The 24,872-nt window shown below is 43.7% G+C and overlaps 9 protein-coding genes across 14 annotated transcripts; 5 read left to right on the top strand and 4 right to left on the bottom strand.

The window, feature by feature from the left end:
* Positions 1-449: 449 nt before the first annotated feature.
* LOC6543702 lies at positions 450-2,330 on the bottom strand. Its single transcript, XM_001971873.3, has 2 exons — positions 2,313-2,330; positions 450-2,255 (listed from the first exon to the last, which is right to left on the bottom strand). The coding sequence occupies exons 1-2, from the start codon at positions 2,313-2,315 to the stop codon at positions 450-452; spliced, it is 1,809 nt and encodes a 602-aa protein (XP_001971909.2). The 5' UTR covers positions 2,316-2,330.
* An 858-nt stretch (positions 2,331-3,188) lies between these two features.
* On the bottom strand, positions 3,189-4,032 carry LOC26526320 (skin secretory protein xP2). The gene is made up of 3 exons (XM_026977599.1): positions 3,981-4,032; positions 3,522-3,908; positions 3,189-3,377 (listed from the first exon to the last, which is right to left on the bottom strand). The coding sequence occupies exons 1-3, from the start codon at positions 3,981-3,983 to the stop codon at positions 3,189-3,191; spliced, it is 579 nt and encodes a 192-aa protein (XP_026833400.1). The 5' UTR covers positions 3,984-4,032.
* A 769-nt stretch (positions 4,033-4,801) lies between these two features.
* Positions 4,802-5,919, bottom strand: LOC6543701 (lysine-rich arabinogalactan protein 19). Its single transcript, XM_026978122.1, is given in 3 exon segments — positions 4,802-5,400; positions 5,403-5,456; positions 5,899-5,919. Coding segments are annotated over 3 exon segments (531 nt in total). The 3' UTR covers positions 4,802-4,944.
* A 2,810-nt stretch (positions 5,920-8,729) lies between these two features.
* Positions 8,730-10,121, top strand: LOC6543700 (extensin-1). 3 transcript variants are annotated; one of them, XM_026977564.1, is made up of 3 exons: positions 8,730-8,825; positions 8,981-9,245; positions 9,462-10,121. In XM_026977564.1, the coding sequence occupies exons 1-3, from the start codon at positions 8,823-8,825 to the stop codon at positions 9,980-9,982; spliced, it is 789 nt and encodes a 262-aa protein (XP_026833365.1). In that variant the 5' UTR covers positions 8,730-8,822; the 3' UTR covers positions 9,983-10,121. The 3 variants fall into 3 exon arrangements, with proteins under 3 accessions (XP_026833365.1, XP_026833366.1, XP_001971907.3); XM_026977565.1 differs by having other exon boundaries at positions 8,981-9,553; positions 9,824-10,118; XM_001971871.3 differs by having other exon boundaries at positions 8,981-10,119.
* A 1,382-nt stretch (positions 10,122-11,503) lies between these two features.
* Positions 11,504-12,338, top strand: LOC6543699. Its single transcript, XM_026978121.1, has 2 exons — positions 11,504-11,530; positions 11,945-12,338. The coding sequence occupies exons 1-2, from the start codon at positions 11,504-11,506 to the stop codon at positions 12,260-12,262; spliced, it is 345 nt and encodes a 114-aa protein (XP_026833922.1). The 3' UTR covers positions 12,263-12,338.
* A 1,522-nt stretch (positions 12,339-13,860) lies between these two features.
* LOC6544212 (extensin) lies at positions 13,861-14,646 on the top strand. 2 transcript variants are annotated; one of them, XM_026977120.1, is made up of 2 exons: positions 13,861-13,982; positions 14,050-14,646. In XM_026977120.1, the coding sequence occupies exons 1-2, from the start codon at positions 13,980-13,982 to the stop codon at positions 14,521-14,523; spliced, it is 477 nt and encodes a 158-aa protein (XP_026832921.1). In that variant the 5' UTR covers positions 13,861-13,979; the 3' UTR covers positions 14,524-14,646. The 2 variants fall into 2 exon arrangements, with proteins under 2 accessions (XP_026832921.1, XP_001971905.3); XM_001971869.3 differs by having other exon boundaries at positions 13,896-13,982; positions 14,047-14,646.
* Positions 14,647-14,885: 239 nt separating this feature from the next.
* LOC6544211 (extensin-3) lies at positions 14,886-16,026 on the top strand. Its single transcript, XM_001971868.3, has 2 exons — positions 14,886-15,024; positions 15,083-16,026. Exons 1-2 carry the CDS (start codon positions 15,022-15,024, stop codon positions 15,941-15,943), a joined length of 864 nt encoding a protein of 287 aa, XP_001971904.2. The 5' UTR covers positions 14,886-15,021; the 3' UTR covers positions 15,944-16,026.
* A 976-nt stretch (positions 16,027-17,002) lies between these two features.
* Positions 17,003-17,992, top strand: LOC6544210 (proline-rich extensin-like protein EPR1). Its single transcript, XM_026977088.1, has 2 exons — positions 17,003-17,132; positions 17,197-17,992. The coding sequence occupies exons 1-2, from the start codon at positions 17,130-17,132 to the stop codon at positions 17,869-17,871; spliced, it is 678 nt and encodes a 225-aa protein (XP_026832889.1). The 5' UTR covers positions 17,003-17,129; the 3' UTR covers positions 17,872-17,992.
* Positions 17,993-20,702: 2,710 nt separating this feature from the next.
* On the bottom strand, positions 20,703-23,188 carry LOC6544209 (classical arabinogalactan protein 4). Of its 3 annotated transcripts, none has more exons than XM_026976845.1 (3): positions 23,161-23,188; positions 21,108-21,515; positions 20,703-20,797 (listed from the first exon to the last, which is right to left on the bottom strand). In XM_026976845.1, the coding sequence occupies exons 1-3, from the start codon at positions 23,161-23,163 to the stop codon at positions 20,744-20,746; spliced, it is 465 nt and encodes a 154-aa protein (XP_026832646.1). In that variant the 5' UTR covers positions 23,164-23,188; the 3' UTR covers positions 20,703-20,743. The 3 variants fall into 3 exon arrangements, with proteins under 3 accessions (XP_026832646.1, XP_026832645.1, XP_026832647.1); XM_026976844.1 differs by lacking the exon at positions 23,161-23,188 and adding an exon at positions 21,795-21,848; XM_026976846.1 differs by lacking the exon at positions 23,161-23,188 and adding an exon at positions 21,795-21,848 and having other exon boundaries at positions 20,756-20,900.
* Positions 23,189-24,872: the final 1,684 nt, after the last annotated feature.

Genomic DNA, 24,872 nt, shown 5'->3' with positions numbered 1-24,872 from the left:
CACTTTGTGCCCCTATTTATATATAGCTCTGAACTAGTTTTCTTTCCGCGTACCCTAAAGGCCAATATTAAAAACTTTTCCATCAAAGGCAATCGTCGATATGGCCAGAACATAAATGCCCTAATTTATTTGCACATGTGTATATTTATGCTAATATAAGTAATTTAAAGAACATAATTTGAGGTAAACATATCAGCATCATATCCAGTTTATAAATATCTGGATCTTTATATATTGAAAACGGTAGTCTGGTGTAAAGCTTAAGCTAAAGCTCAATATGTAAAGCTCAACTTAAGAAACGGAAACGGAAATAACCACCATATTTTTCGCCTGAAAGTATGCTTAACATTATTAAAATTATGTAAACAACTTTTGTTTTGAATGCTCTTGTAGCAAATGCTGATAAGTATGATTTAATGTATGGTATATTATGTTCAGCTTTAAAACACTTAGAACTCGAAAGCATGTTTGGGCTTCTGGTAGTGATAGCCATCCTCACGATAATCAGTGTCGTACTCCGAAGCAGATGTTTTTAGATCCACATTGTTTCGCTTTGAAATGATACTATGAGGTCGCAGTTCTTTGGGAGCGGTATGGACGGGCCTCCTCCTACTGGCCGCGAAGGCCAGGAATTCATCCATTCCATCATCATCCGCATCATCGTCGTCGGGTATAAGGACTGAGCGCTGATTGGGATTAACCGATACCAAGGCCCGCTGGTGTCCATAATGGGGATCGCTGTAGAAATTGCCATCTATAATGTTGGTGTCCTGTTGATTTCCCAGCGCATTTGTGGGTCCCTGGAGATGGGGTTGTCCAAAAACGTTGCCATTCAGCACATTGAGGCCCTGGTAGTTGGATCGATTGCGCTGACGTCGGTTGTTGAGGCGTGGCACTTGACCCGCCCCCAATTGGGCTCCAATGGAGGGGTCGAACTGCCCCTGATTGGGATCGAATGCTCCCTGTCCAGCTGGATTGGGTCGCTGATTAGGCGCGCCCTGGCCAGCTGCAAGTTGAGCGCCCAAAGCGGGATCAAAGGCGGCTTGTGTATTGGGTCTCCGGTTAGGAACACTCTGCCCAGCGCCAAGTTGAGCACCTGTAGAAGGATCAAATGCTCCCTGTCCACTTGGTCTTTGGTTAGGAACACCCTGAGCTGCTCCCAATTGAGCACCCAAGGAGGGATCAAAAGGACCACCTAACTGTAGGTTGGGATCATATTGGTTCTGCGCAGGTCTTTGAGCTTGACCAGCTCCAAATCCTGGGTTAAATGGAGCTCCGTTAGCTGCTTGGGCGCCGAAAGAGGGGTCGAATCCTTGGCTCGCTCCGAGTTGAGCTCCTCCTGCGAGCTGAGCTCCTCCGGCAGCTTGTTGATTTCCAGCTGCAGCATTACCTATGGCCCCTAGCTGACCCAGCGAGGGATCAACGAAAAAGTTCAGTCGGTTGCCATATCCACTTACATAGCCACCTGGACGTGGAGGTCGCTGGCCATTACCCAGAACAGCCAATTGGCCGCCGGGTACGGGTTGATTGGCCGGCAGATTAGCGCCAGTGGGTGCCAGAGCACTTGCTGGTAGCTGAGCACCTATGGGATCAGAGGGTCCACAGCCAGGTGGTATGTTTCCAGGTCCAATGAACTGGCAATTGGGTCGCAAGCCCGGTGCCTGAGCTCCAGTCGGTGCTTGAGCCCCAGCAGGATCCTGTGCTCCAGGTGCGAGATCTGGGCGCGTGAGGGAATTCAATTCCGAGTCCTGAGACTGCACGTTGATCTGTGTGTGGGTGTGGAACACCGAGTTGGGGGCACTGGCGTATAGAATCCGACTAGGACGACGGCGTCGATGAACCACTTGGGTGGCAGCTGGAGTGAACAAGTCCTGATTGTAATCCGTACGGATATGGGGCTTACTTTGCTTGTAGTGGATGTGCTGGGTCTTCACTTCGGGCTTCTTGTCATAGTGATGGTAGTGATCCACTCTCTGCTTCTTGGGCTCCTCATGGTGACGTTCCTTGTGCTCCTTGGGCTCCTCGTGTTCCTCCTCCTTGTGGTAAACCACCTTTTCACTTGTATGCTTCTCCTTCTTGTAGAAAGGTTGCTCCACCTCCTTTTCCTCGTGGGAATGCGGATAGTGGGATTCCTCATCGTCGTATTCGTGTTCCCTGGGCTGATGATGCCTCTGGTGCTTGTGGTGTTTCACATGGGAAACTTCCGCCAGACATGCGGTTGCCATAAGGCATAAAACCAGGATCACAAGGATGTTCTACAATAAAAATGTTTTAGTGAAATTGGGAACTCAGACTTATCGTTGTTCTGTTACCATTGTTCAAGTGCCAGTGACTCTGGGCAGCTGTGGATGCAACTTATATACTCTCTTTGGGATCTTTGGCGTTGCATCGCGAGCTCCCAAAATTTGTGCGAAGTTGAAAGCGAAACCTGTTGCCTAGCGTGAGAAATCGATTCCGCGCTTTATGTGACCCATTTGTTCTTATTGAATAGCCCCAATTTAAATTCAAATGAATATTCTGAAGCACAATGAAAGTGTCCCGTAAATTTCTTAGATCAGAGCGTTTAAATTTATTAGCCCAAGTGCGCTGCACACTTATACGATGACACATGGGTTCTTTGAACTCCATCCCCAGGGTAAATTTGGCCTAGTAATGAAAGTTAAGCTACAAACTAATTTTTTATTAACAGCTAACTGAATATTAGCGATAGATAATAAAAAAAGGCCTTGGTAAGAGGTGTACATATCCACTTAAACGGCCACTTACTCCCACTAGCTGAGTAACGGGTATCTAAAAGTCGAGGAACTTAGAGTTCTATCTTGTTTTTACTTACGGTTAACCATGTGGATGTATTTCATGAAGTGGGGAACATTTTATCTTTGGTCATTCACAGAAAAACTGCATTCCAATGCTAATTAACACTAATTAATAAAGGTTTAAGGTTGTGCCACACTGATCGTCCACTTTATGTTTACTTTTGCTAGGAGTTATATTAGTTGTACTTTATAAAATGTTGATTTTATTTTTGTCGGTGCTTCTTTTCCGTATACGTATAGTATGTCATTGTATAATTATCCAATTATCTTATTATATTTGTTAGAGTTTTAATGCTTAAATAAAACTATGTTTTTATAAATTTAATTTTCGCTTTTTATTGTCGCAATTTGTATTCGTAACGACATCATCGCTTAAGCGCGGTGCCTAAACACACGGCGACGGACGGTCTTGTATCTGTATCCCTGCTGGCTGACGGCGGGCTGGCTATAATCGTATCCGGAGCGGGCGGCAGAGGGGGCGGAAGCGGCGGCCTCGAACACCGGTGCGGTGGACTCGAAAGCTGGAGCGGGGGCGGGGGCGGGTGCTGGGGCCGAGAAGCTCTGCACGGGGGCGGATGCGGCAGCGTGGTAATGAACTTGGGGAGCCGGAGCAGGGGCACGTTGCACTTGCGGAGCAGGAGCGCGGGAAACCTGTGGCGCGGGTGGCACATAGGTCCTCACTGGAGCGGGAGCAGACTGGAAAACTGGAGCTGGAGCCGGAGCCGGAGCGGGAGCGGCGAAAGTTGGAGCAGGAGCAAAGGACTGAACGGGAGCTGGAGCTGAGGCGGCGGCATGGTGGTGGACCTGGGGAGCTGGGGGCACGTAGGTGCGGACTGGAGCTGGTGCAGAGGCGGCTTGCTGGAAAACGGGAGCAGGGGCAGCTACTGGAGCTGGGGCAGGGGCAAACGCCTGCACTGGGGCAGAGGCAGCAGGAGCAGGGGGCACGTAGGTCCTCACTGGAGCTGGAGCAGAGGCAGCTTGCTGGAAAACAGGAGCGGGTGCAGAGGCGGCTACCTGGCGGGGAGCATTGTAGTTATAGCCCGATTCGGCGGCCACACAGGCAACCACGGCCAAAGTCAAGATGATGAATTTCTGCAGGAAAAAAACGTAGGAGAAATAATATGCCATTAAATATAGTCCGCAATGCAGAAGGCAGATCCTTACCATGTTAGATGATCTGTTTACTTTAGGAGCAACGAATCGAATAATATCATAGACCAGCGACTCCTTTACTTTTATACAAGTCGGCGAATCTGCGGGTACAAACGGAAGTGCTGAGTATCATAAATCAGCAAAATGTTTTTCTTCGCGTCAAAAAATTTGTTTAATTGGGCAAACAGATACCTCGAGCACGACGCCAGATGTGGCTTGTTTTTATCAGTTAGGTACGCCATGGAGTTTGGATTAAAAAGTGTAGTATTTTTAACTGTCATGCGAAATATAAATATTCATAAGAATACACGTATCACAGCTTAATTGTTTGCCAAAACAATTTGATCGCAAACCAGATAGTTTAGTTTCGTATTGAAGAAGAGCTTTTTTAATTCACCCAAGCTTTTGCTTAGACTAAGCTCCTATTGGCTTAATAAAAACAGTAGCAGAGAGCTATTTTTGAACGATCCAGAACAGGAGGTATTGCAATTAGCCGGTTATAAACTATCTAGTCAGCCGTAGACGTTTCCACTTAAACCGAATAAACAGCTCAGACTAATGACCTAATGTTCCGCTGACTTTATTGAGTGATTGACTGATTAATTAATTGTTCAGGGCAGCCTCAAGATCGCTACTTCAAAGATATTAGGTGTTTCCTCTTGGGGTTAATGGCATTTGGGTCCCTTTTTTTGCATAATTACGTTATCAGAACTGTATTGACGCCCTCCGTTGGTCTTAAAACTAAACAATGTTTTTGTTTATCTTTCTGAGCTTTCTTTATTGTCTTCTTTGCACTAATTCGAGAATATGCAAATCGTATTAAGTCAGACACTCAAATAAACCCATTAAATGTATTTTTGCATTTCTTTGTCGAGCTGGCAAATTAGCATTAGAATATAGTTGGTGTTGTGGGTTAAACCACAAACCAGTTGAGTTGGTGGTTGCTCAGAAATGTCGTTTCGTATGATGATGCATCTTACTGGGGCGGCAGGTAGGTGTTACGGGGAGCGATGACTTGGGGCGGCAGATAGGTGTTGCGCGGAGCAGCCACCGAGATCACTTGCGGAGCAGGACGAGCAATGGTCACCACCTGTGGAGCAGGGCGACTAATCACTTGAGGTGGCAAATAGGTGTTACGGGGAGCAGCCACGGAGATCACTTGGGGAGCAGGACGAGCTATCTGTACCACTTTTGGAGCAGGACGATAAGCGGGCAGCACTTGTGGCACCACCGGAGGTGGCAGATAGGTGTTCTGCGGCTGAACCACCTGGCGCTGAATGATCTGGGGCTGAACTTGAACCCTCGGAGCAGAGATCACCTGGGTTTTCACCACCTGGCGCTGCACCTGAGGCGGCAAATAGGTCCTGGACAGCGAAGTAGCACCGACCACTCCCAAGAGAGCCACTGCGAAAGGCAAAAAGAGGACACGCTGGCCGCAGAAAAACTTTCCATTAATCCCACAATCATTAAATCCAATCCGAATGAAACCTACCATGTTGATCACACAAAGTCGAACAATTAAACTGTTTTTTTGCGAACACAGCATTTGGTATTTATAAGACATTTTGGGTAGAACCCCAAGTATATAGTATATCTAATACAATTCAGCTGGTATATCTTTTGCATATGTATCGGTATTATCTTTCTAATTGCAGTCGTCTGGCCAAATGCGGTTGCGACTGCGAACCATAAATAAAAAGCAGAGGTCCAGACGCGGGTTCCATGTCAGCCATAAAACAATAACTTCAATCAATTTGTGCTAAAATCATAAAAAAAGAGGAGCTCGTCAAGTCCATAAATTTGTTTCGGTAAGTACTTTCACTTTTCTTTAGTATTAAGATTGAGTTTGAAATATTTTTTTTTTTACTTTTAACTCTCTAGTTACCATATATAAGTTTTACCCAGAGGTTGTATCGGAGTAATGAATCACTTTGTCTCGAAGTTTGGTCATAGTACTCTCTTGGTTAGATTGATTCAGTATAGGTATACTAATACCTGTGTCCCATAGCGCTACGGTCCACTGAGTACGAACTTATTATTTAATATCATCCTAATGATCCGATTAGTGAGCTAATGAAATACCATACGGACATGACCAGGTCGACTGGCCTGGTGATCGTAGTCAAGAACGTATATATTTATTGGGGTGGATTATTCCTCTAATTGTTACATACTTTTCATCGAATCTAGTATGCCCTCTTATTCGACGACTAACGGGTATAATAACGGTTTTTAGTCTTTGTGCTTACTAGTTCGTGTTTTGCTAAGTTGTCTGTATCGCCGCTGTTAACAAAAGCTGCTGCCGTAACAGAGTAAGCGGAGATACGAACCACACATGTTAGCCACAACGGTTGGTTCAAAGATGATGTTGAATAATTTTTGGAATTTATGTGCTCTTAATGCAGATTTATACAGCCAGAAAGAAATTTTGTTGTATTCTTAATGAACTTTAGCTTTTGTGTGCTGTGTTGGCTTGCGGTTTCGTTTTGCTCGTGCAAAAAGTTACCAAACATCCAGTATATATTGGCCTGTAGCTGGTTGGCTGTGTTAACTTGGCTTCCGTTGCCTGGCCGCTAATTGATTCCGAACATTATCTACCCTCCTTGAAGATTAATGTCTGACATTATGCTAGGATTGATAAAAAGTTTTCAAAATTATTTGCTTGCATTCGGTTGGAATTTGGTCTTGGATTTGGTTTTGGTTTTGGTTTTGAGAGAACTCACTCATAAGAATGAACAGAATAAACTTGTTCTTAATTACGCCCAATACCTAATGTGAAATTTATAAACACTAAATTCTAAAGCATTCACCAAACTAACTGAACCGGTTTCAGGATCGGTTATACGACTCAGATCCCCAATCCCAATACATCGCACGCGTGCTAAGCGGTGCACATATTTGGCTATTTCAACAAAACGTTAAGCAAATTCATTGTTTAGAATACACATTTGCTACGATATATATTTGCTATATATTTGGGGACTGCAGATTGCAAACTCGTTTACCGTTGTGTGGCATTTACCCAGCATTAATCTAATTAAGCCGCTGGCAGAAGCGCTGTTTTCACTTCGGATGAAGTAATCAGAGCTAATTTTTTATATTAGCGGGTAGATCATGGTATGAGAACTCATTTAAATGCCGGAAACTTTGATCCGCTCGGGTCAAAACACACACATCGAATTTCGACAAATTGTCAGAGTCGCGCTAACAGCCATTCAAAATTAGCCATCGCTATTAATCGATGAGTATGGCACGTTTAATAATCACTTGATTGACTACTTAGTCCAAGTGGTGACGTAGATAGTTCGCACTAAGTCTGACGTCCAAACCAGATTGCGTTGATACTGCCGAGATCTGCCCTATAGATTACGCAATACAACTTCTATATGGAAATTAAGCGAAAAAATCCCCGAAATTCTAAAAAAAGAACAGCGTGAATCAAATTATGGCTTCGGTCAACGATCGACCTAGCCACGTTTGGTGGGAATACTTGGAATACTATCCACCTTGTACGTCATAGCCAACTAGGATAATAATGTATTTGCATTGACAAGCAATAATCTACATGTGAGATTATGGCAAAAATAAATGGATTTCATTAAAATTCTAATCGATTGTATAACAATCAAGTTTGACGGTAGGAATTCAAATGACCAACATTAAAAATCAGTTTAAGAGTGCAGCTTTCGACTCGCTTAAATCGATTTATCAATTGCCTTTAAAGAAGAACAGGAAACTGGAACAGTGGGTTAAGTAGGGATTGTGGTTGTCCTTGCAAAATGCAATGGCAAAGGTCAGTTTGTGGAGGGCTTGCATGAGGAACCGGTTTCATTCCCGATGACTGATTCATGCACCTGGATGATGCACGTTTGGATGAAGGGCAACCTTCACTGCCCTTCGGGAGTGCCAATCATTTTTTTTGTCGGAAGGAGAGATATTTCGGGGTCTCAAGGCACAGGCGATACTTTTGGGAGAATTTATGCAAATCCACGAACGCTCTCATAAATAAAACATACCGAATAGGTTTTTTTATAAAACCAAATCAATACGAAACTAATTTATGCTTTTCATCGCGCTAACCAGCGCGGAACGTGGTTCTAAACTAGATTTATGTGGGGGATCATTTAATCAGTGCCCTTGTCTATGTCGTGAAGTGCGAATTAACTCCGAATTGCTTGTCATTTGTTAGAGCACCCCTACTGGTTATCGATCACAGCTAGCCAAATATCTGCAGATTACCGAGCATGAAATTGCGAGCCCATGCGGGACCTCCATCACCCAAATTCCAGCACTTCTGCGCCTCCACATTCTGAGTTCTACCACGCGATCGTCCATATTTCACCGGTTTTTCTTGAATTTAAATTAAAACTTTTCAAAGAGCTCACGAGGCGCAGACTGAGCTTTCAAGCTATCACATATTAAAAAGCAGGCTTTTGGCTTTCTTTGGGTTATGATTTTTATTATATTCGCGGTGGTTTTATTATAGGTGTTGTTCTATTTGGATGTGCTAGTGGTTCTTTTTTTTTTTTTAATTTTGTTGCCCTGGCCAAAATCTAAATTTGTCGTCGAATTATGAAATTTCGCTTGGGACTTGACAGAGAATGAGTTAGACCATAAGTTTATGGGTGTCGTTCTGAGGGAGCTGCGTAGCCAGAAGAATCAGATACGTCAGCAGCAGCCGGTTAACCATCCCAAGCAGGTTCTGTTTAGTTTTCGGAGCTCCGACGAGAAGCTTCTGCTACGAAATCTCTTTTGTTCATCCTGAGCCGCGCTGAACTATAAATAATGTAGAGCCGAGCAGAAAAGGCACAGTCACAACTCTACCTTCGAGGTGTTGAATTGGATCTGAGCAATATGGTAAGACCGCAAGCCGGGAAACGGAAATGGAGAGTTGAGGATTAGAGCGCTGCACTCGGTGGTGGATACGAATACCGAGCTGGCAGACCGTGGAATATCTGTGATTACCCAAAAGCCGCTTTACTTACCGATCTGTGTTTTCTTCCTGATCGCAGAAATTCCTGATCGCTTTTGCCCTGGTGGCCGTGGCCAGCGCAGATGTTTCGCATCTGTTCTCGCACAGCAACAACCTGCAGGAGGATGGATACCACTATGCCCCACCACGCGCCCCGGTCGTCATCGATGTGCCCTATGTGTCCCACGAGTCTGCCCCACCAGCAGTGGTCTACGAGGCCCCCAAGCCCAGGCCCACACCCCCTCGTCCAGTGTACACCCCTCCAGTGGTCGTTCACGCCGCGCCCGCTGGCATCCTGAAGGAAGATGGCTACCACTACGCCCAGCCCTCCGTGAAATTCGAGGTCGCTGCTCCCGCCCCAAAGGTTGAGTACTTGCCACCCCCACCCACCAAGAAGGTGTACGTCGCTCCCCCAGTCTACGTGGCACCCCCAACCAAGAAGGTCGTCGTCTACACCCCACCCCCACCACCACCACCGAAGCCGGTCGTGTACACACCCCCAGCTGGCATCCTGAAGGAAGATGGCTACCACTACGCCCAGCCCTCCGTCAAATTCGAGGTCGCTGCTCCCGCACCAAAGGTTGAGTACCTGCCACCCCCACCCACCAAGAAGGTGTACGTCGCTCCCCCAGTCTACGTGGCACCCCCAACCAAGAAGGTCGTCGTCTACACCCCACCCCCACCACCACCACCGAAGCCGGTCGTGTACACACCCCCAGCTGGCATCCTGAAGGAAGATGGCTACCACTACGCCCAGCCCTCCGTGAAATTCGAGGTCGCTGCTCCCGCCCCAAAGGTTGAGTACCTGCCACCCCCACCCACCAAGAAGGTGTACGTCGCTCCCCCAGTCTATGTCCCACCCCCACCCCCACCAACCAAGAAGGTGTACGTCGCTCCCCCAGTCTACGTGCCACCCCCAACCAAGAAGGTCGTCGTCTACACCCCACCCCCACCCCCACCAGCACCCAAGGTCGAGTACCTGCCCCCCGTCCAGAAGGGATACAGCTACCCCAACGACCCCCAGCCCGCGTTCAACTTCTAGGCTCTCGAAGCTCGTTGTAAATACACAGATTAAGTATTAGCCATATTTTTGAACGAATTGTGAATGAGTGGCTTGGCCTTTCCCCATCGCAGGAAAGCCGAGTACACTTGATATAACCGTGAAAATAAAAATCATTCGATTTTAAAAATATGTCTTTTGATATATAAACACAAATCGTACACAATCGTACACAAATTCAATTCAATTGACTTATCGTCATTAAAGTTTAATCACATTTGAGTGCTCAAAAACAATAGTATACAGTAAAAACAAAAAAATAGTTTAGTAACTTATGATTTATGGGTAGGTGAAGCACTTCTACATTTTAAATGCTTCTGCGAGGTCCACACATTTCTTTCATTTTATAGACGCCTTTGGATATGCTATAAGTTTCAATGTGACTCGTTAAGGCCGAGAAGTATGCTTATTTTTCTAGAAAACGAAATAACAGAAGAGATATTTTAGGGAAATAAATCTGTGAAGGCTTTCATTTAACAATATGCATACCTATATTTGCACTTTACAGAAGTAAGATAGTTTATTGACGCTTAGTTAATGAAATAGATCAATTTTACTGCCTAAAGTAGGTTTTTAGATGCAAGGCGAAATTCTTTTTAGCAGTCCTGTCAGTATTACCTTCTAGTACCACTGTATTCCCACAATTAGGTGTGAGCTTTTCAACATTAATGTTTATCTATTGTTCGCCTTCTTCGGGAAAGCAACAAGTGGGTGTGTCCGCATTGAAATCCCGTTGGCACTTCACAGCAGGTGGAATTTCCGCCTAGACATAAACCAATCTAATCAGTGGCCGAATGGCCAGTGCAATCAATCTTGCAATGTCTGCTGAAATGCGATGCTATAGTATAATCAAAATGTCAAGTTGGCGTGGATAAATTGTGCGATCATTGGCAGCAGTTTTGCAGCCGTAAACTCAAATTAAACGGAAACGTGTTGAAGCGACGCTTTTATGCGCTTTATATGCTCCACCGATCGGGCAGGGCTGCATAATTGAATACAAGATGTGAGGAGGCACTTTGATCACTTGGATGGGAGCAAACACTGATCTGTCAGAATCATTAGTTCGTATACAAATCGACGAACAAATGCGCCAGAGACAAAAGCAACGCACTGACACTTGACCCCACAAAACAAGTCTTAGCCTTGGCAATGGCGATGTGGTTGGAGATGGAGATGTTGTAGCATTTTGAGTGGAGTGCCCGATCGGCAGCGGTAGCACCATCATTTGGCCCAAAACATCGATTCGTTTGTTTGTTTATCTAGGGCCGCTCACTGTTCCACTGGTTCGGTTTATGTTTTGGCTTCAGCACAGTCATCACGATCGGCTTGGCGCAATTAATAAAATGAGGCAAATGCGGCGAACATATAGAAGTATAAATAGTTTGGGCCCGATCGCCGGCGCCTGCATTCGCTTGAGCAACGCTCCGTTGGCAGCGACAACTATTACGGCATTCTTAAAGGTTTCCATTTGAAGTAATACCCAGCTAAAGATCATCTAACATCATGGTAAGCCATCGACTTCAGAAGCTTGTAACCGCCACTATCAGTTTTAAATCTCAAAATTAATTCAATTGTAGTTTTAACACTTCACATTTAAGTTTAAAAAAAGAAAAACAAGTTCCCTGAATAACATATGCTGAAGCTTAATGGCTCGCCAAATTTGCACTTCTATCATATCGACATTTTAAATATTTCTTTAATAATTCAATCAAAACTGGCTTCTTCCAATAGTGATTCTACTGAATGCATCATAAGAAAATAATCATCAGTTGCTTTGAGCATTATAATTTATAGCTACTACTTCGATTTAGAAAATCTAGTTTTCATATGTTATATTCGCTACTTCTAGCTTTGCACGCAAGGATTAGAATAGCTTTTAGGAATGCGCATAAATAAGTTTTGGCTACAGTTTTTAACGAATTTATTTAATATTTTACTCTATAGCGCCTTTGGGTATTCAGTTTAATACTTATGGCCATTTGTCTGGCCGCTCGAGCAGATGTCTCCCAGTTGGTGAGATCTGGCAATGGATTTGTTTACGATGTACCCAAAGTCGCGGAACTGGAGCTGGAGGTGAACAACGAGTTTCCCACGGGCGAGGAGTTCCCCCAGGATGCCATCCCAGTGGCTCCATCCGATGCCGAACTGGGCCAGGCGGAAGATCTGGAGGAACCAGTGGAACCAGCAGCATCCAGCATCACTGCCTCAAAGAAAATCGATGGATACAAATACCAGGTGCCCAGTCGGCGCTTCAAGAGCTAAATACCCACCCTAATAAGTCCAATTTGTACCAAAGTTTCGTAAAGATAATAAACAATAAAATCAAATCGAGATCCAACTGCGTTCCTTTCACAATTCAGGCCCTTGGACAGGGCTTATTCCAAACACTATTTGCCTTGGACGCGGCTCAGAACGAGATTCACAGCTTAAAGTGCTGAATTCATAAAAAGCGAAGCAGAAAATGTCTCTGCCCAACCAAATATTTCTAATCCAAACCGGTTGAGGAATCACAAAATTTGCAAAGATTTGCGATAGATCAAAACTGCTGAGGCCTAGCCAGTGTCGAGATGTATGCCCATAAAAACGAGACAATTAATATTATAATCGGCATAAATTACTCGCATTTTGGCCAAAGGCGAGCAGAAACGAGGATGGTTCAGCACACGCCATCCAATTCCGGCACTTGACAATCGATCAGTTCGATCTCTACTGGGCAGTTCAACAACCCATCGTTTTCTTGGCATGCAATAAAATAAAAGTGATAGTTGAACATGGACCAGTATCGTCTGTTTGTTTAAACAATCGTGATCGCAGACGCTAATCCAACTAATTAGTTGATTTCAGCTGGTCTCCAATCAATGGATGGTTCCCAATAGCCCAGACATTATTTAAAATAGTTTTATAGTTTTGTAACATCGGTCAGACAATAATATGATTCTGAAGAATAAAATGAAATATTTCTAAACTTGTTCATAATATTATTCAAAATAAATATAGGTCTATTTCTAAAGAATGAAAATGTAGTTTTAAAATAATCTTAACTTTGAGCTCGTTACCGTCTGCTCCGCCTTTGCACTTTAACTCGAATGATCTGTAACTGAATTGCTTCCGCAAGATCTTGTCCAGCAGACAGCTTCATTGTCCATCTGTCCATGAAACTCTGACCACTCAAACTTCTTGAGTTGCAAAAGGCAGCGCGAGCCATAATTATTATAAATGAAGTCTAAATGATTTATGACAGCCAGCGGAGCACGCTTACAACGCTTCCAGCGACGGAACTAACTCTTCAGATGCACTGAGAGACAACTTTACTGGCTTAAAATAAATAAAACTCACAGGTGCTAGCTGAAAAGCACTTAATTTACTGTGAATTAGCACTTAAAATAGGTGTATATTTTTTATATATTTATATATATATTTGGAGCAACCCATATAGAAATGGTAAATAGTAAATGGTAAATTACTAAACATTCATTTCAACTAGATTTCAAATTTGTTTAGCCATTTGGTTATAACTATTTCTCTGTGTGAGATAGGCTTTAGTGCCCTAGGTTCCGACGGAAGTGTATTCTTATCTTTAACACCGTAACAATGAAAACCCAAGTGACGACGTTGTTGAAAAGCTGCTCAGAAGGGCCCCCCTAAAGGCAAAATGATTCCGAAATAATGTTGGCGATGTTGACGCTGCTCCTCTGTCAACTTCGGAGCACTATTGTGGCGCTAATCATTCATATAAACATGGCTAAGGAGAGCGCTACAGATACAGATACAGATACAGATACAGATACATTTACCGATACACAGAATGCCGTGGGGCTAGCGGTGTTAAATCGATTTAAATGATAATAATTGGCCTCAAGAGAGCCATGGACAGTATCGATCTGTTTTAGAATTTTGACTATAAATAAACCGCCGCGGCTGCACACGCTCAATCATTTGTGGTTTAAGAGCTCAAGGTATCAGACATATCATAAGGAAGATGGTGAGTGTGGTCAGTTGTACATTTGAAAAGCAATCTGAATTTAACGACTTCTTACCTACTTCAGAAGTTATTCATTTTGGCCACCTGCCTGCTGGCTTACGCAGCCGGAGATGTCTCGCATTTGCCGCTGGAACTCCTGGAGCAGCATCATGAGCATGGCTATGGCTATGACTACCCCAAGCCGGAGATACCATTTGTGATTGCCCCGACGACGGAACCACCACCGCCGCCACCACCGACTTATCTGCCACCCAAGCCAGTGCCCACCTACCTACCCCCTCCTCCAGCCACGACCACGACCACTACTACTACCACTACCACCACTCCCGCTCCCACTCCCGCACCCACTCCCGCTCCCACTCCCGCTCCCACCTACCTTCCACCTCCACCACCCCCACCGCCCACCACCACCACCACCACAACAACCACAACAACACCTGCACCCACGCCGGTGCCCACGTACCTACCACCCCCACCCCCACCACCACAACCGGAACCGGGTTACCACTACGATGTGCCCGCCCAAGAGTTCACCTACTGAGCCAAATCGCCTTCGAACTGAACATGAAAGATTTCCCCGGATTAGTTTTGTTTTGAATCGTTCCACTAGGCTTAGGTTTATATAAGGTTAAATCCATCTCAATAAACGCTGTTTTGTTAACCCCATTAGCATCGGTATCTCCCCAATATTTATTGGGATCGGGCAAAAGTGGTGCAGATGGCCGAGTCAATCACCGTCAATTGTCTGGGATTTCGTCGCATCCGCTGCATATTCATGAGCTGCTTTGTTGTGCAGAGCTAATTTGGTCGAAATCGCATTAATTGTTTTGGGGTAGGGGGAGATAACACACGCCGATAATTGCCCGGCCTCAAGTTCATGAAAACCAAGAAAAGTGTGAAGAAAACCAAAGAGTCAGCCGGTCGAGGAAGCCGCAATCTTTGTATAAAAGCGGTGACCATCGACGTTATTGACATTACTACCTGTTGTCATCAAACGGCAGCAACATCATCTCGATCGGTGGATTATCTCTTGAAGGAAATGGTAAACAGTAGCAGCATATTCCCCCATAAAGATTACCTAACATGTGGTTATTTTACAGACTCCCATGCTGATCCTTGTGGCCCTGGCAGGCTTTGGCATCTGCGTTCGGGCAGATGTCTCCCACCTGCACGGCGGAGGTTACCACGATCACGGCCATGATCACCATCACCACCATGACCACGATCATGATCACCACCACTACCATTCTGCCTCGTCGCACGATCATCATGATCTGCACATTGATCTGCACTATCAGCCAGATCACCACCATCATCATCACCAAGAGGCCCAGTTCGATGTTCCTAGCGGATATAGCTATGGACAACCCGAGAAACCTCGCCAGAAGTACCTGCCTCCCAAGGTGGCCCTCCCACCGCCACCACCTCCTCCACCCAAGGCCACTTATCTGCCTCCCTCAAAGCCCGAAGTGAAGTACCTGCCCCCCGAGCCGGTGGCCAAGTATCTGCCGCCCAAGGTCGCTCCCAGCCTGCCTCCTCCACCACCACCTCCAGTTGTGGCGCCCAAGCCCAGCTATCTGCCTCCCAGTCCCCCAGAGCCGAAGTATCTTCCTCCTCCGACGCCGGAGGTGAAGTACCTGCCTCCTGCCCCTGTGGCAAGGTATCTGCCACCCAAGGTTGCGCCCAGTCTGCCACCACCACCTCCTCCCCCACCAGTTGCTCCCAAGAAGCTGTACCTTCCTCCTGCCGAGCCGGAGACTAAGTACCTGCCACCTTCCAAGCCCGTCGAGAAGTATCTGCCTCCCAAGCCCGAACCCAAATATCTGCCACCCCAGCCAGAGGTAGATTTCCACATCCCGATTCCTTCCTACGCCCTGCCCTTGGGTCCTGCCCCAAGCCAAATTCACGACGCCGAGCCTGGTTACCACTACAAGCCACCACTTCGCCGTTTCAGGCACTAGGATAATCAGCTTCAAAAAACAAAACCACAAGCACTGCATTTAGTTTTAAGCTGTACAAATTAAAAGCAATTTTAACAAGAAATCAAAATGGAGTATTCACTATTACACCACTCGAACTCTTTCCACATTCTCAAGGTCAAGGTATCGAACCCAAATTGCTGTCACCCAGCCCCCAAGGGATCCATTTGGATTTCAAACTGACCCCCAAATCTAATTGCGGCCAATCAACCGAAATAGCCAAACAGCTTCGGTTTTAGCCTCAGCTCAGCTCGATCATCACCTGCAGTGTCTGTAATTACTGTCTCTTCGAATGAAAAATGATGTTAGTTTCGGTTTGAATACATGTATATAGGGATCGATTGGTGTCGGTTACAGAAAGTTTCAAATCGAACCAAAATCGCTAATCGCCAATTGCTGCCATCGGCAATGGGCGACAGTTGACCTCTTTCAATGTTGCCCAGAGATGGGGCAAGTCTTTCAAAGGTGCCTTGAAAAGATTGGACCGTATTTAATAATTAAGCCACCAACGAATTGAGTATGCTCTATTGAAAAGGGTTATAGTTGCCTTTTTTAATATTAAGTTGCTCTAATATCACGCTTGATATTTCATTCACAAGTTTAATTCAAACCCAATCGTTAGGTATCATTAATGATATTCTGGCTCGGTAGTGAGTACTGACTAAGGCATAGGTGAAGAAATATATAGTATAGCAACTCCAAAAGTACGCAAAACTATTTATCCCAATAGCCGCCAAACCAAAAACTATTTAAATACTTGGCAATCTCAGCGGTGATCGTAAAACCCAACACGTTTATGGCACCCAGCCATAAAGAGCTCCCTGGTCAGGCCAAAACACAAAAGCCAACGCAACGAGATGAGTTCGAATTAAGATATTTAATAAAAATGGAATGTCAATTCCCAATACCGGCTGCCAAAGGGGCGAGACCCCTAAACGCTGCCTGGCTGACAACCGGGCCATATAGATATAGACGGATCGCAGTCAGATCGGCTCTCGCGGCGTCGGCGTTGGCCAGAGGTAATAACGTGACGCGATAGCTTTATAGCGACCACTGATTCAGCTTCAGGTTCTCTAACTGTATAACTGTATAAATAAAGAAACACTTGCCGGAAACTGTATCACTTTGGTAGAGGCCGTCGTCGCAGCAAGAACGTTCCACCAGAAATATGGTTTGTGCTTACTGTCCAAGGATATTTACTCAGAGTCTTAAATGGGTCTTATTGTATATTTCAGAAAGTCCTTATCCTGGCTGTTTGCAGCTTGGCTATTGTAGCCGCTGATGTCTCGCATTTGTTCGGTCATGATCACCATGATCACCACGATCATCCTGGCTACAACTATGACCCACCAAGCATCCCCTTTGAACTGCCCACTCCGGCTCCGGCATATCTGCCCCCGGAACCCGTGACCGTTCGTGTGGCCCCTGTGACCCTGCCTCCTCCAGTTTACTTGCCACCAGCGACCGTGAGACCCGAGATCCCGGTTGTCAGGACCCCCAAGCCTGCTTATCTGCCCCCTCCACCACCGGTTGTGAAGGTCAACCCACCCAAGCCCGCCTATCTGCCTCCTCCACCACCGGTTGTCAGGGTCAACCCACCCAAGCCCGCCTATCTGCCACCACCAGTACCAGTTGTCAAGGTCAACCCACCCAAGCCTGCCTATGTGCCACCTCCACCACCAGTTGTGAAGATCAGCCCACCCAAGCCAGCTTATCTGCCACCTGCTCCAGTGGTGGAGCAGCCACGTTACGTCGCACCAGCTGTGGTGCCCACCTTCAAGATCCCGATCCCATCATACGCCGCTCCCCTGGAGGAACCCGTTAGCACCTATCTGCCGCCCCAGAAGATCGTGGAGTCGCATGGTGATGGATACCACTACGATCCCCCAGCTCAGCCGTTCCTCTTCTAAATAGCCATCATCCTCAGTCATTTTCTATTTGTTGTCTTTGAGTGTGACGTGTTTTTACCAGTAGTTATTTATTGTTTACCTAGCTCAGCCTGCACTAAAAACGAAATAAAGCTTAGCACTGCGAAAACGTATTTTCCCAAGTGTGTTTTATATCCTGTTCTGATCTTGAACTTGAGGAGGGAAAATCCTATCCCAAGGAAGGCCAAGACCACGAACTCGGCTCAAGTGCCACGATCGACAGCATAATTGCCCCGGGAGTGCTAAAAATATATCTTGCACCGAGGCAGAACAGTTTCATTCATGGACAATCCAGTTGTGGTTATTTTTGGGAACTAGACTGAGTAATGCTCTATGGCCAATTCCGGCTTGATTTATTGACACAAACAACAAAAAAACAAGAAACCCAGCTTTGAGTAATTGAACTTAGCAGCCATAAGAGCGATAAGCTCTAATTTTATGGGTCGAATTGTGGCTGAGCTTCAATAAACGACATTCTTATAATTTATGATACCAACTTAATTGTTCGAGACAATCGCTGCCATTGTTTGAGAGGTGTGAAGATACGCCTCCGACCCCTGGAGGTATTTTATTCTTTTTAATCCGCCCACGATGCTATGAAAGTGAAATTAATGCGATCAGGAAGTTAGGCATTTTTTTCGGTGCTGCCATCAATGGAGAAGATCGTTTGCAGAATGTTTGTTGACAAAATGAATTGCTTTTATGCAAATTAACTTCATGATCTAATGGCTGGGAACCCGTTTCCCCTCATAGCCACCCGCTTCTTTGTGTCAGCAAATGCAAATTAATTAGATTATTACGTTTATCTTCGTTTGAACGCCCAACAATGATTTACTTAAGAGTTTTATACACGGTTGTTGCTCTTAGTAGCGCCGTTTAAATAAACATGGCCCATAAATTATCTGTCAAATCATTGATTTTAGAAAGCAAAACTGATGACCCCACTCCACCAGGCGGTCTAGCCCGTTTCTTATTCGCCACTAATGAAACCAACTATTTGCTTCCTTATTTTTTGGCACGATCATTTTGCTGATGCATTATAGGCGAAATGCTAATTGGAAGTTAGCTTATATCGGTTCATTCTAGACGTAGACGTGGATGATAACTACAATAATATTTCGGGTTTGCAGGTGCATACTGTGCGTATGATAAATATAGCTCTGGCAATCTTCATCGAGTAATCAATACAAAAAATAAATAAATAAATAAGTCCATTAACACGAACAGAACAAGGTAAATCAAATGTAATTTAAAATGGTTATCAAAACTGACCTACACGATATTTAGATTACAAAATCATTAATAAAAGTAATTTGCTTTTTTTCGTGCGGTATGTATTAATTACATTGACCTCCTTCAATTCGTTGAAACCTTTTTTGTTTTCATAATTACAATTAATTGAGCTATTATCTATATTTATATTTATAAATATACATATAACATATAATATAATAATTACAGGATATGTTGGACTAGCCATTATAGTTTCAGAAAAATAAATTTTTTTGAACTTCGCTAGAAGTATACAAAATTAATGTTGCATATTTTTCGGCAATGTATCTAAAAGCAACTTAATTTGTAACGCTGCCTTATCGTATGCTTTTTAAGATGAGTGTATAACAGAATTGATTTCTAGCACTTATGAAAAGAAAATCCTTTGAGACAACCACAATACACATAAAGTTGGGAGAGAAAGTGCTGTCATGTTATAATTAATTTAAAAAAATACATTGATATTTAAATATTATTATTATAGAGTGTGCAAGTGAAGCAAAAACCAGTTGCAATATGGATGTGTTAGTCCATGTAATCAACCGCCAATCATTAGCCCATAACGATAAATTATTGCCATTTGACCCAGGGAATAAATAAAAATCCCAACCAAGACGGAAGCACCCATGATGAATTCCGATGATGAATTTTCCGCCTGTCATTACTGGCATACAAAGGAGTACAGTGGAGTGGATAGATCAAGACCCAGTTTGTCATAGTTCACTGACAAAAGTGACTGTCAATGCCCCTGAATAGAAGCTGAGGCAAGGCAATCAAATTGACAATCAATCCATCAATCAATAGTACATTGTCTCTAAGCCGACCACCCGGACAGACTATGGCTTTTAAATCGGATTGTTTACACTTCTGATTTGACTATGTGGCCAGTGGTCGTTTGAGTGTATTTTTGGGACAACTTGGCAGGTTCAGAAGATGTTTAAACCGGTTCAATTTAATGTATTTTGAAAGTAATCTAGTAGATTTATGTATTTCTATTTGTTTAAGCAGCGGCTAGTTCGGCTTTACGACCCGTCAAGAGTCGTGCAAGAAGCTGCATAAATAATGCTACCTAATTGGCCGACAGAGCCGCACCACTTAAGCCCAGTGTAGTCTTAATGAGTGCCAACACCACGCAACATAGAAATTATTTTCCAACCTTTTGGTAATGAGTCGACCCCAAGTGCGCGGATACGCAGCTTCCGTATGCAAATGTCCATATCAGATGGCCAATACATTTTCCTTATGGCATTCCATGATTAATGAGGAACCAACAACGATGCTGACGATGGGGGGTACTCATCAAATCAAGAACGAATCTTTGTACAATTTCGAAACACTTTATTGTGCTTTGATGAGCTGTGAATAATATAATTAAAACCTGATACTCTTCCCCCCTTCGGCCGACCAGTTTGATTGGCCTTGGCAGATGAATGAAACAGTTGAACCAAAAATTTGTTTATCATTTTTACAAATAATTTACGTTTATTTATTCGTATTTTACTTGGCAATTCAACAATAACTGAATACTTCGTTTTATGATCTTTGTCTTTAAAACATCATTTGTCTCTTTGTACTTCGCTCTTTATGCTTTTGATCTTGGCTTGTTCTTGTTGGGCGTTTCTTTGATGGTTTCGTTCTAGGATTAGGATAATTATAATACGATATTTCGATAGTTGGATAGATTGATAGTGGGGATCAGTGCGTGGTAATGTGTGTGTTGATTTAGGTCGTAGTTAATGCTTGATTCGGTTTAGGTTTTGATTTTAATTGGTTTTTGAGTTGAAGATTGGTGCGTAGAAAGTTGATTCGGGCAGGTGAGGAGTGGAGGAGAAGGAAGAGAAAGGACAAAATAGGAGGAATTACTGGGGTTGTCAAGCACATATTAAATATAGTTAAGAGCTAGCTGCGTCCTCTTAGTAGCGGCGCAGGCGGTAGAAACGTCTTACATAGACTGGACGGCGGTACTGGTATCCAGCCCTGCCGCTGTAGGTGTGTCCCACCAGCTGCTGCTGCGGCAACACCACCTGTTGAGCCACCGGCGCAACGAATTGAGCCCTCTGGACAATCTGCTGCTGGACGGGCAGCTGGACGAAGGATTGGGCCACGGCCACAGGACGAGCCACAGGACGAACCACTGGTCGAGCGAGGGGAGCGGGGGCGGCGAAGACGGGACGGGGAGCAGCGGCCACAGGACGAGAAGCAGGGGCAGCAGCGGGTGCGGGCTCGTCGATATCAATGTACTCCGGCTCCGGAGTGGCAATATCCTGAGGATTGGGTCCCTGGGTGGCGGAGTCTGGCAGCTGAGCTCCAGCAGCAATGCCTACAAGGGCCAAAGCCAATAGCAAAAAGAATTTCTGCAAGAAAAAAGATAATAATTTTAGCCATTAATTCTGCTACGTAAGGCTTTACTTAAATGACGTTATCCTTGGCCTGACTAATTGGTACGCTAAGCACAAATTAAAACTGCAATAAGTCTAAGACTTGCCCAGCCAAGTATATTTAATATTATTATTACAAAAATCGCAAATTTATTGCCATTTAACGATAATGACAACTATTTATATTTATGCTAATAAAACCATAATTTTATGGACACAAATCTAGTTTTTCTATGAATATAATGAAAAACTGACAGTGAGTGAGATTGTTATTTTAAGAACATTCTGAAGCATATTTATGTGCGTGGCTCCGGCACGGGTGTGAAGTAAATCAAGTCCCGAGGAGCACTCGAAACGGGACAGCGCGTTGATGAAGTCGTTTAGAACACTTAAGTCCGGGTTGCTTGGCACTTGTGGTGAGAGTTATTTTTGGGTTTCTGATTTGAATGGTTTTATATCACGTTTCACTTGGTTTTTTTTTTCGTTTTTATCCTGGTTGAAGCAGAAGCGTATCACAACGACTCATTGTCCTTGTTGCAAGGATCACATACCATTTTTGTTTATTTTGGTTTTTGGGATTTCACGAAATTTTCTCGAGCAAAAGCGAACGAGCAATTTACACTAAAGAAGTTCAAAGCACAAATGATGATGAGCTGGTCAGTGGGTATGAAATTTATACTATATCGCCCGTTCAGTCCGTCCGGTTCGTTTCAGTTCGCTACGTGGGTCTAAGAGAGTCTGGGCAGCGCGACGCCGACCGCCAAAAACTAAAACCCGATGAGACACAAGCCGCACACCGCGTTATAAATAAGGCAAAAACAAAGTCTTTACAGTAGAAGCGGCACCGTTCAGCGCCAAAAGCAACAACGACAGCAGCGGCAATTCAAATCAAAATTTAAATTAAATAAAACGAAACGAATTGAGAAGAATCGGCGACTAGAAGAGGCTGCTGGAGATGCCCATGGGATGTGAGGTTCTGCCGGGACCCTTCGCACAATCACTTTAATGTCGTCACGAGTCATGACGCACAGATAAAAAGTACCAAAAGATCCGATTTCTACACTCTTACAAATATTAGTAAAGTAAAAGTTAATAAGAAGGCTATGCTACACTGTCAATGCAGATTCTACAATTGTGCGATTCTTAACTATGAGTAAGGGCAAGTTCGTTGCCTAAGTCTTTTGATTTTAAGATAGCGAATACGAGTTATTACTGCAAATGTAATATTTAGAGGATATGGAATATTTTCCTCCTTAATGAAAGATTGCATATTTTGATTTTCGAGGACAGGAGATCCAAGTTGCATATAAAAAAAAAAAGTGCCTTCTTAATTTTTATCAGTGCATGTACTCTGATTTCAACGCCATTTGTCTCTTCACAGCGCGTGCCTTAATTAAAGTTTGTTGCTTAAGTTATTTTGTCTCCTGCTTCAAATAATTTGCATAATATTTTGTTAGAATAATATTTTCATATTGAAGTGGCTCTATTCCAGTATGCTAAAGTCTGGCCACAGTTTATCCAAGGGAAAGATTAGTCATCGAGCAGATAACACAGGCAACATCTTGATATTATATATGTATATATACTGATTATGTTTTCAATAGGCAAAACTGAACTGTACCATGTGAAATTGTAGATTGCTTGCCCATCTGCCTGTCGACCTGGTAGCCCTCTCTTTCATTTATTGGATTGACTGCTGGCATGATTGTTTGTATCTTCACTTGACCTTAGTGGCAACAATAAGCAAATTTAACGGCTTTGGTCATACATCATTTCCGTTTCTCATGCGTGTGTGTGGGGAAATACATTCACCTGCCACCGTCAAGTGAATGAAGCCACTTGAGCCATAGATGCAGTGCCAATAAAAATGATTTGTTTGATATCAAGGCCGTACTGAAAAGATAAAGTGGCTCAAACACAGGAAATTGTTAAACCGTTTTCTACGCAGATACCAACGGACTTTGTAAAGATGTTACCATGAATAAAACTATAGCTATAAGCCCACTTAAAAATGGTTCTGACCCCATCATGTGACATCATTTTTGTTGCCTTTCACTTGCATTGATTAATGGAATATTTTTCAACGGCCCAAGATGAAACATACGAGTTATGTGCTGAATTTTTCATTATCTTACCAAAATAATAATCAACCAGCCGCATTTTAATGTGTATTCTTACGGTTATTAGAAAATTTTAAAATTTAATTAATAATGCTTTGAACCGCTGTCGTCTTAGGTTTCACATTCATAAACATTCCACCGCAAAACATTCATTATTGGCTGCTTATGCCATTTGCGGGCATTGTCTATTGAGTCAGCGATTTGACTTGCAAAATGTGTCATTTGCGTCTAAAAGGCATCGTTCTTTCTACGGTTATAAGTCTATAGATTCGTAAATCAATGACAAGGGCGGGGCAGATTTATGCGGCCAATCGGCGGATATCGCTTTCGATATAGTGCAGCTGTCTGCTCCGTGATAAAATTTAAATTAACGCACTCTTGAATCTTATTTATATTAATGCCAATATAAAATAAATATAACCCGTTAAATATGTTTTTGATCTTTCCATCATCGTTTCTTGTGTGCACGGAAACAATTTGCATACAGGAACCAGATATCGCGTCAAGTGAATCAAAAGCCATGAGCCGCCATAAGAGGTTTGGCTTAATGCCGGTAATCGAAGATTCTTTAAATTTATTACCCTATGCCTGCCTATAGCCAGAACCCAGACGACTTCACGTGCCTATATATTCGTTTTGTTTTGCTCTAAACGTTTATACATATTAAGCATGCGACCTGTTGTGGGACCGGGGTTAAATAAACACAGATTTCATAGATTGATAAGAGTTCCAAATTCAGCCCTGTTCCTTTTGAATACTTCTTATATAGCCGCAGTTGCTAACCAGAGATTTTGTTTGGGGTAAGACACACCTCGTTACCTGGTCACCAGCTTTGTTTAGCATTTGAATATACGCGTGTGAATGAAAAGAAAATAAAACATTTTTATCGGTTCGTTTATTTCTTGACATCTTTCTTTGTAAAAGAGCGAGTTTAAAAGCCAACCCTTTTTGTGGCGCTGTAATAAAATTATACCCGTTGCTCGTAGAGTAAAAGGGTATACTAGATTCGTTGAAAAGTATGTAACAGGCAGAAGGAAGCATGGCCAGGAGTTCTAAAGTCCATAACTCAACATATCTTAATCGGATTATGAAGTGGCATACCTCTAAATGTTTATGGCGCAATTCTCTAAAAAACTGCATTCAAAATTAGAAATTTATTTTTTCTTAATTTTTTTGTCATTTTCTGATGCGATGATGTTGTAGAAATTCAATA

This window comes from Drosophila erecta, unplaced genomic scaffold (genome assembly GCF_003286155.1).
Source record: "Drosophila erecta strain 14021-0224.00,06,07 unplaced genomic scaffold, DereRS2 tig00000021-arrow-pilon, whole genome shotgun sequence".
NCBI lineage: Eukaryota > Metazoa > Arthropoda > Insecta > Diptera > Drosophilidae > Drosophila > Drosophila erecta.
This window is presented reverse-complemented; position numbering and strand designations above follow the sequence as displayed.

Coding starts and splice junctions, on each gene's coding strand:
- LOC26526320 (XM_026977599.1), bottom strand. Junction 3,378..3,521: donor CGGCTCCGGCTCCAGCTCCA/GTTTTCCAGTCT, acceptor GCCCCCGTGCAG/AGCTTCTCGGCCCCAGCACC.
- LOC6543699 (XM_026978121.1), top strand. CDS start 11,504: ATGGTAAGCCATCGACTTCAGAAGCTT. Junction 11,531..11,944: donor GCCATCGACTTCAGAAGCTT/GTAACCGCCACT, acceptor TTTACTCTATAG/CGCCTTTGGGTATTCAGTTT.
- LOC6544209 (XM_026976844.1), bottom strand. CDS start 21,833: ATGCTTCAGAATGTTCTTAAAATAACAATCTCACTCACT. Junction 21,516..21,794: donor AAATAACAATCTCACTCACT/GTCAGTTTTTCA, acceptor TTTTTCTTGCAG/AAATTCTTTTTGCTATTGGC. Junction 20,798..21,107: donor AGTACCGCCGTCCAGTCTAT/GTAAGACGTTTC, acceptor TCCTAATCCTAG/AACGAAACCATCAAAGAAAC.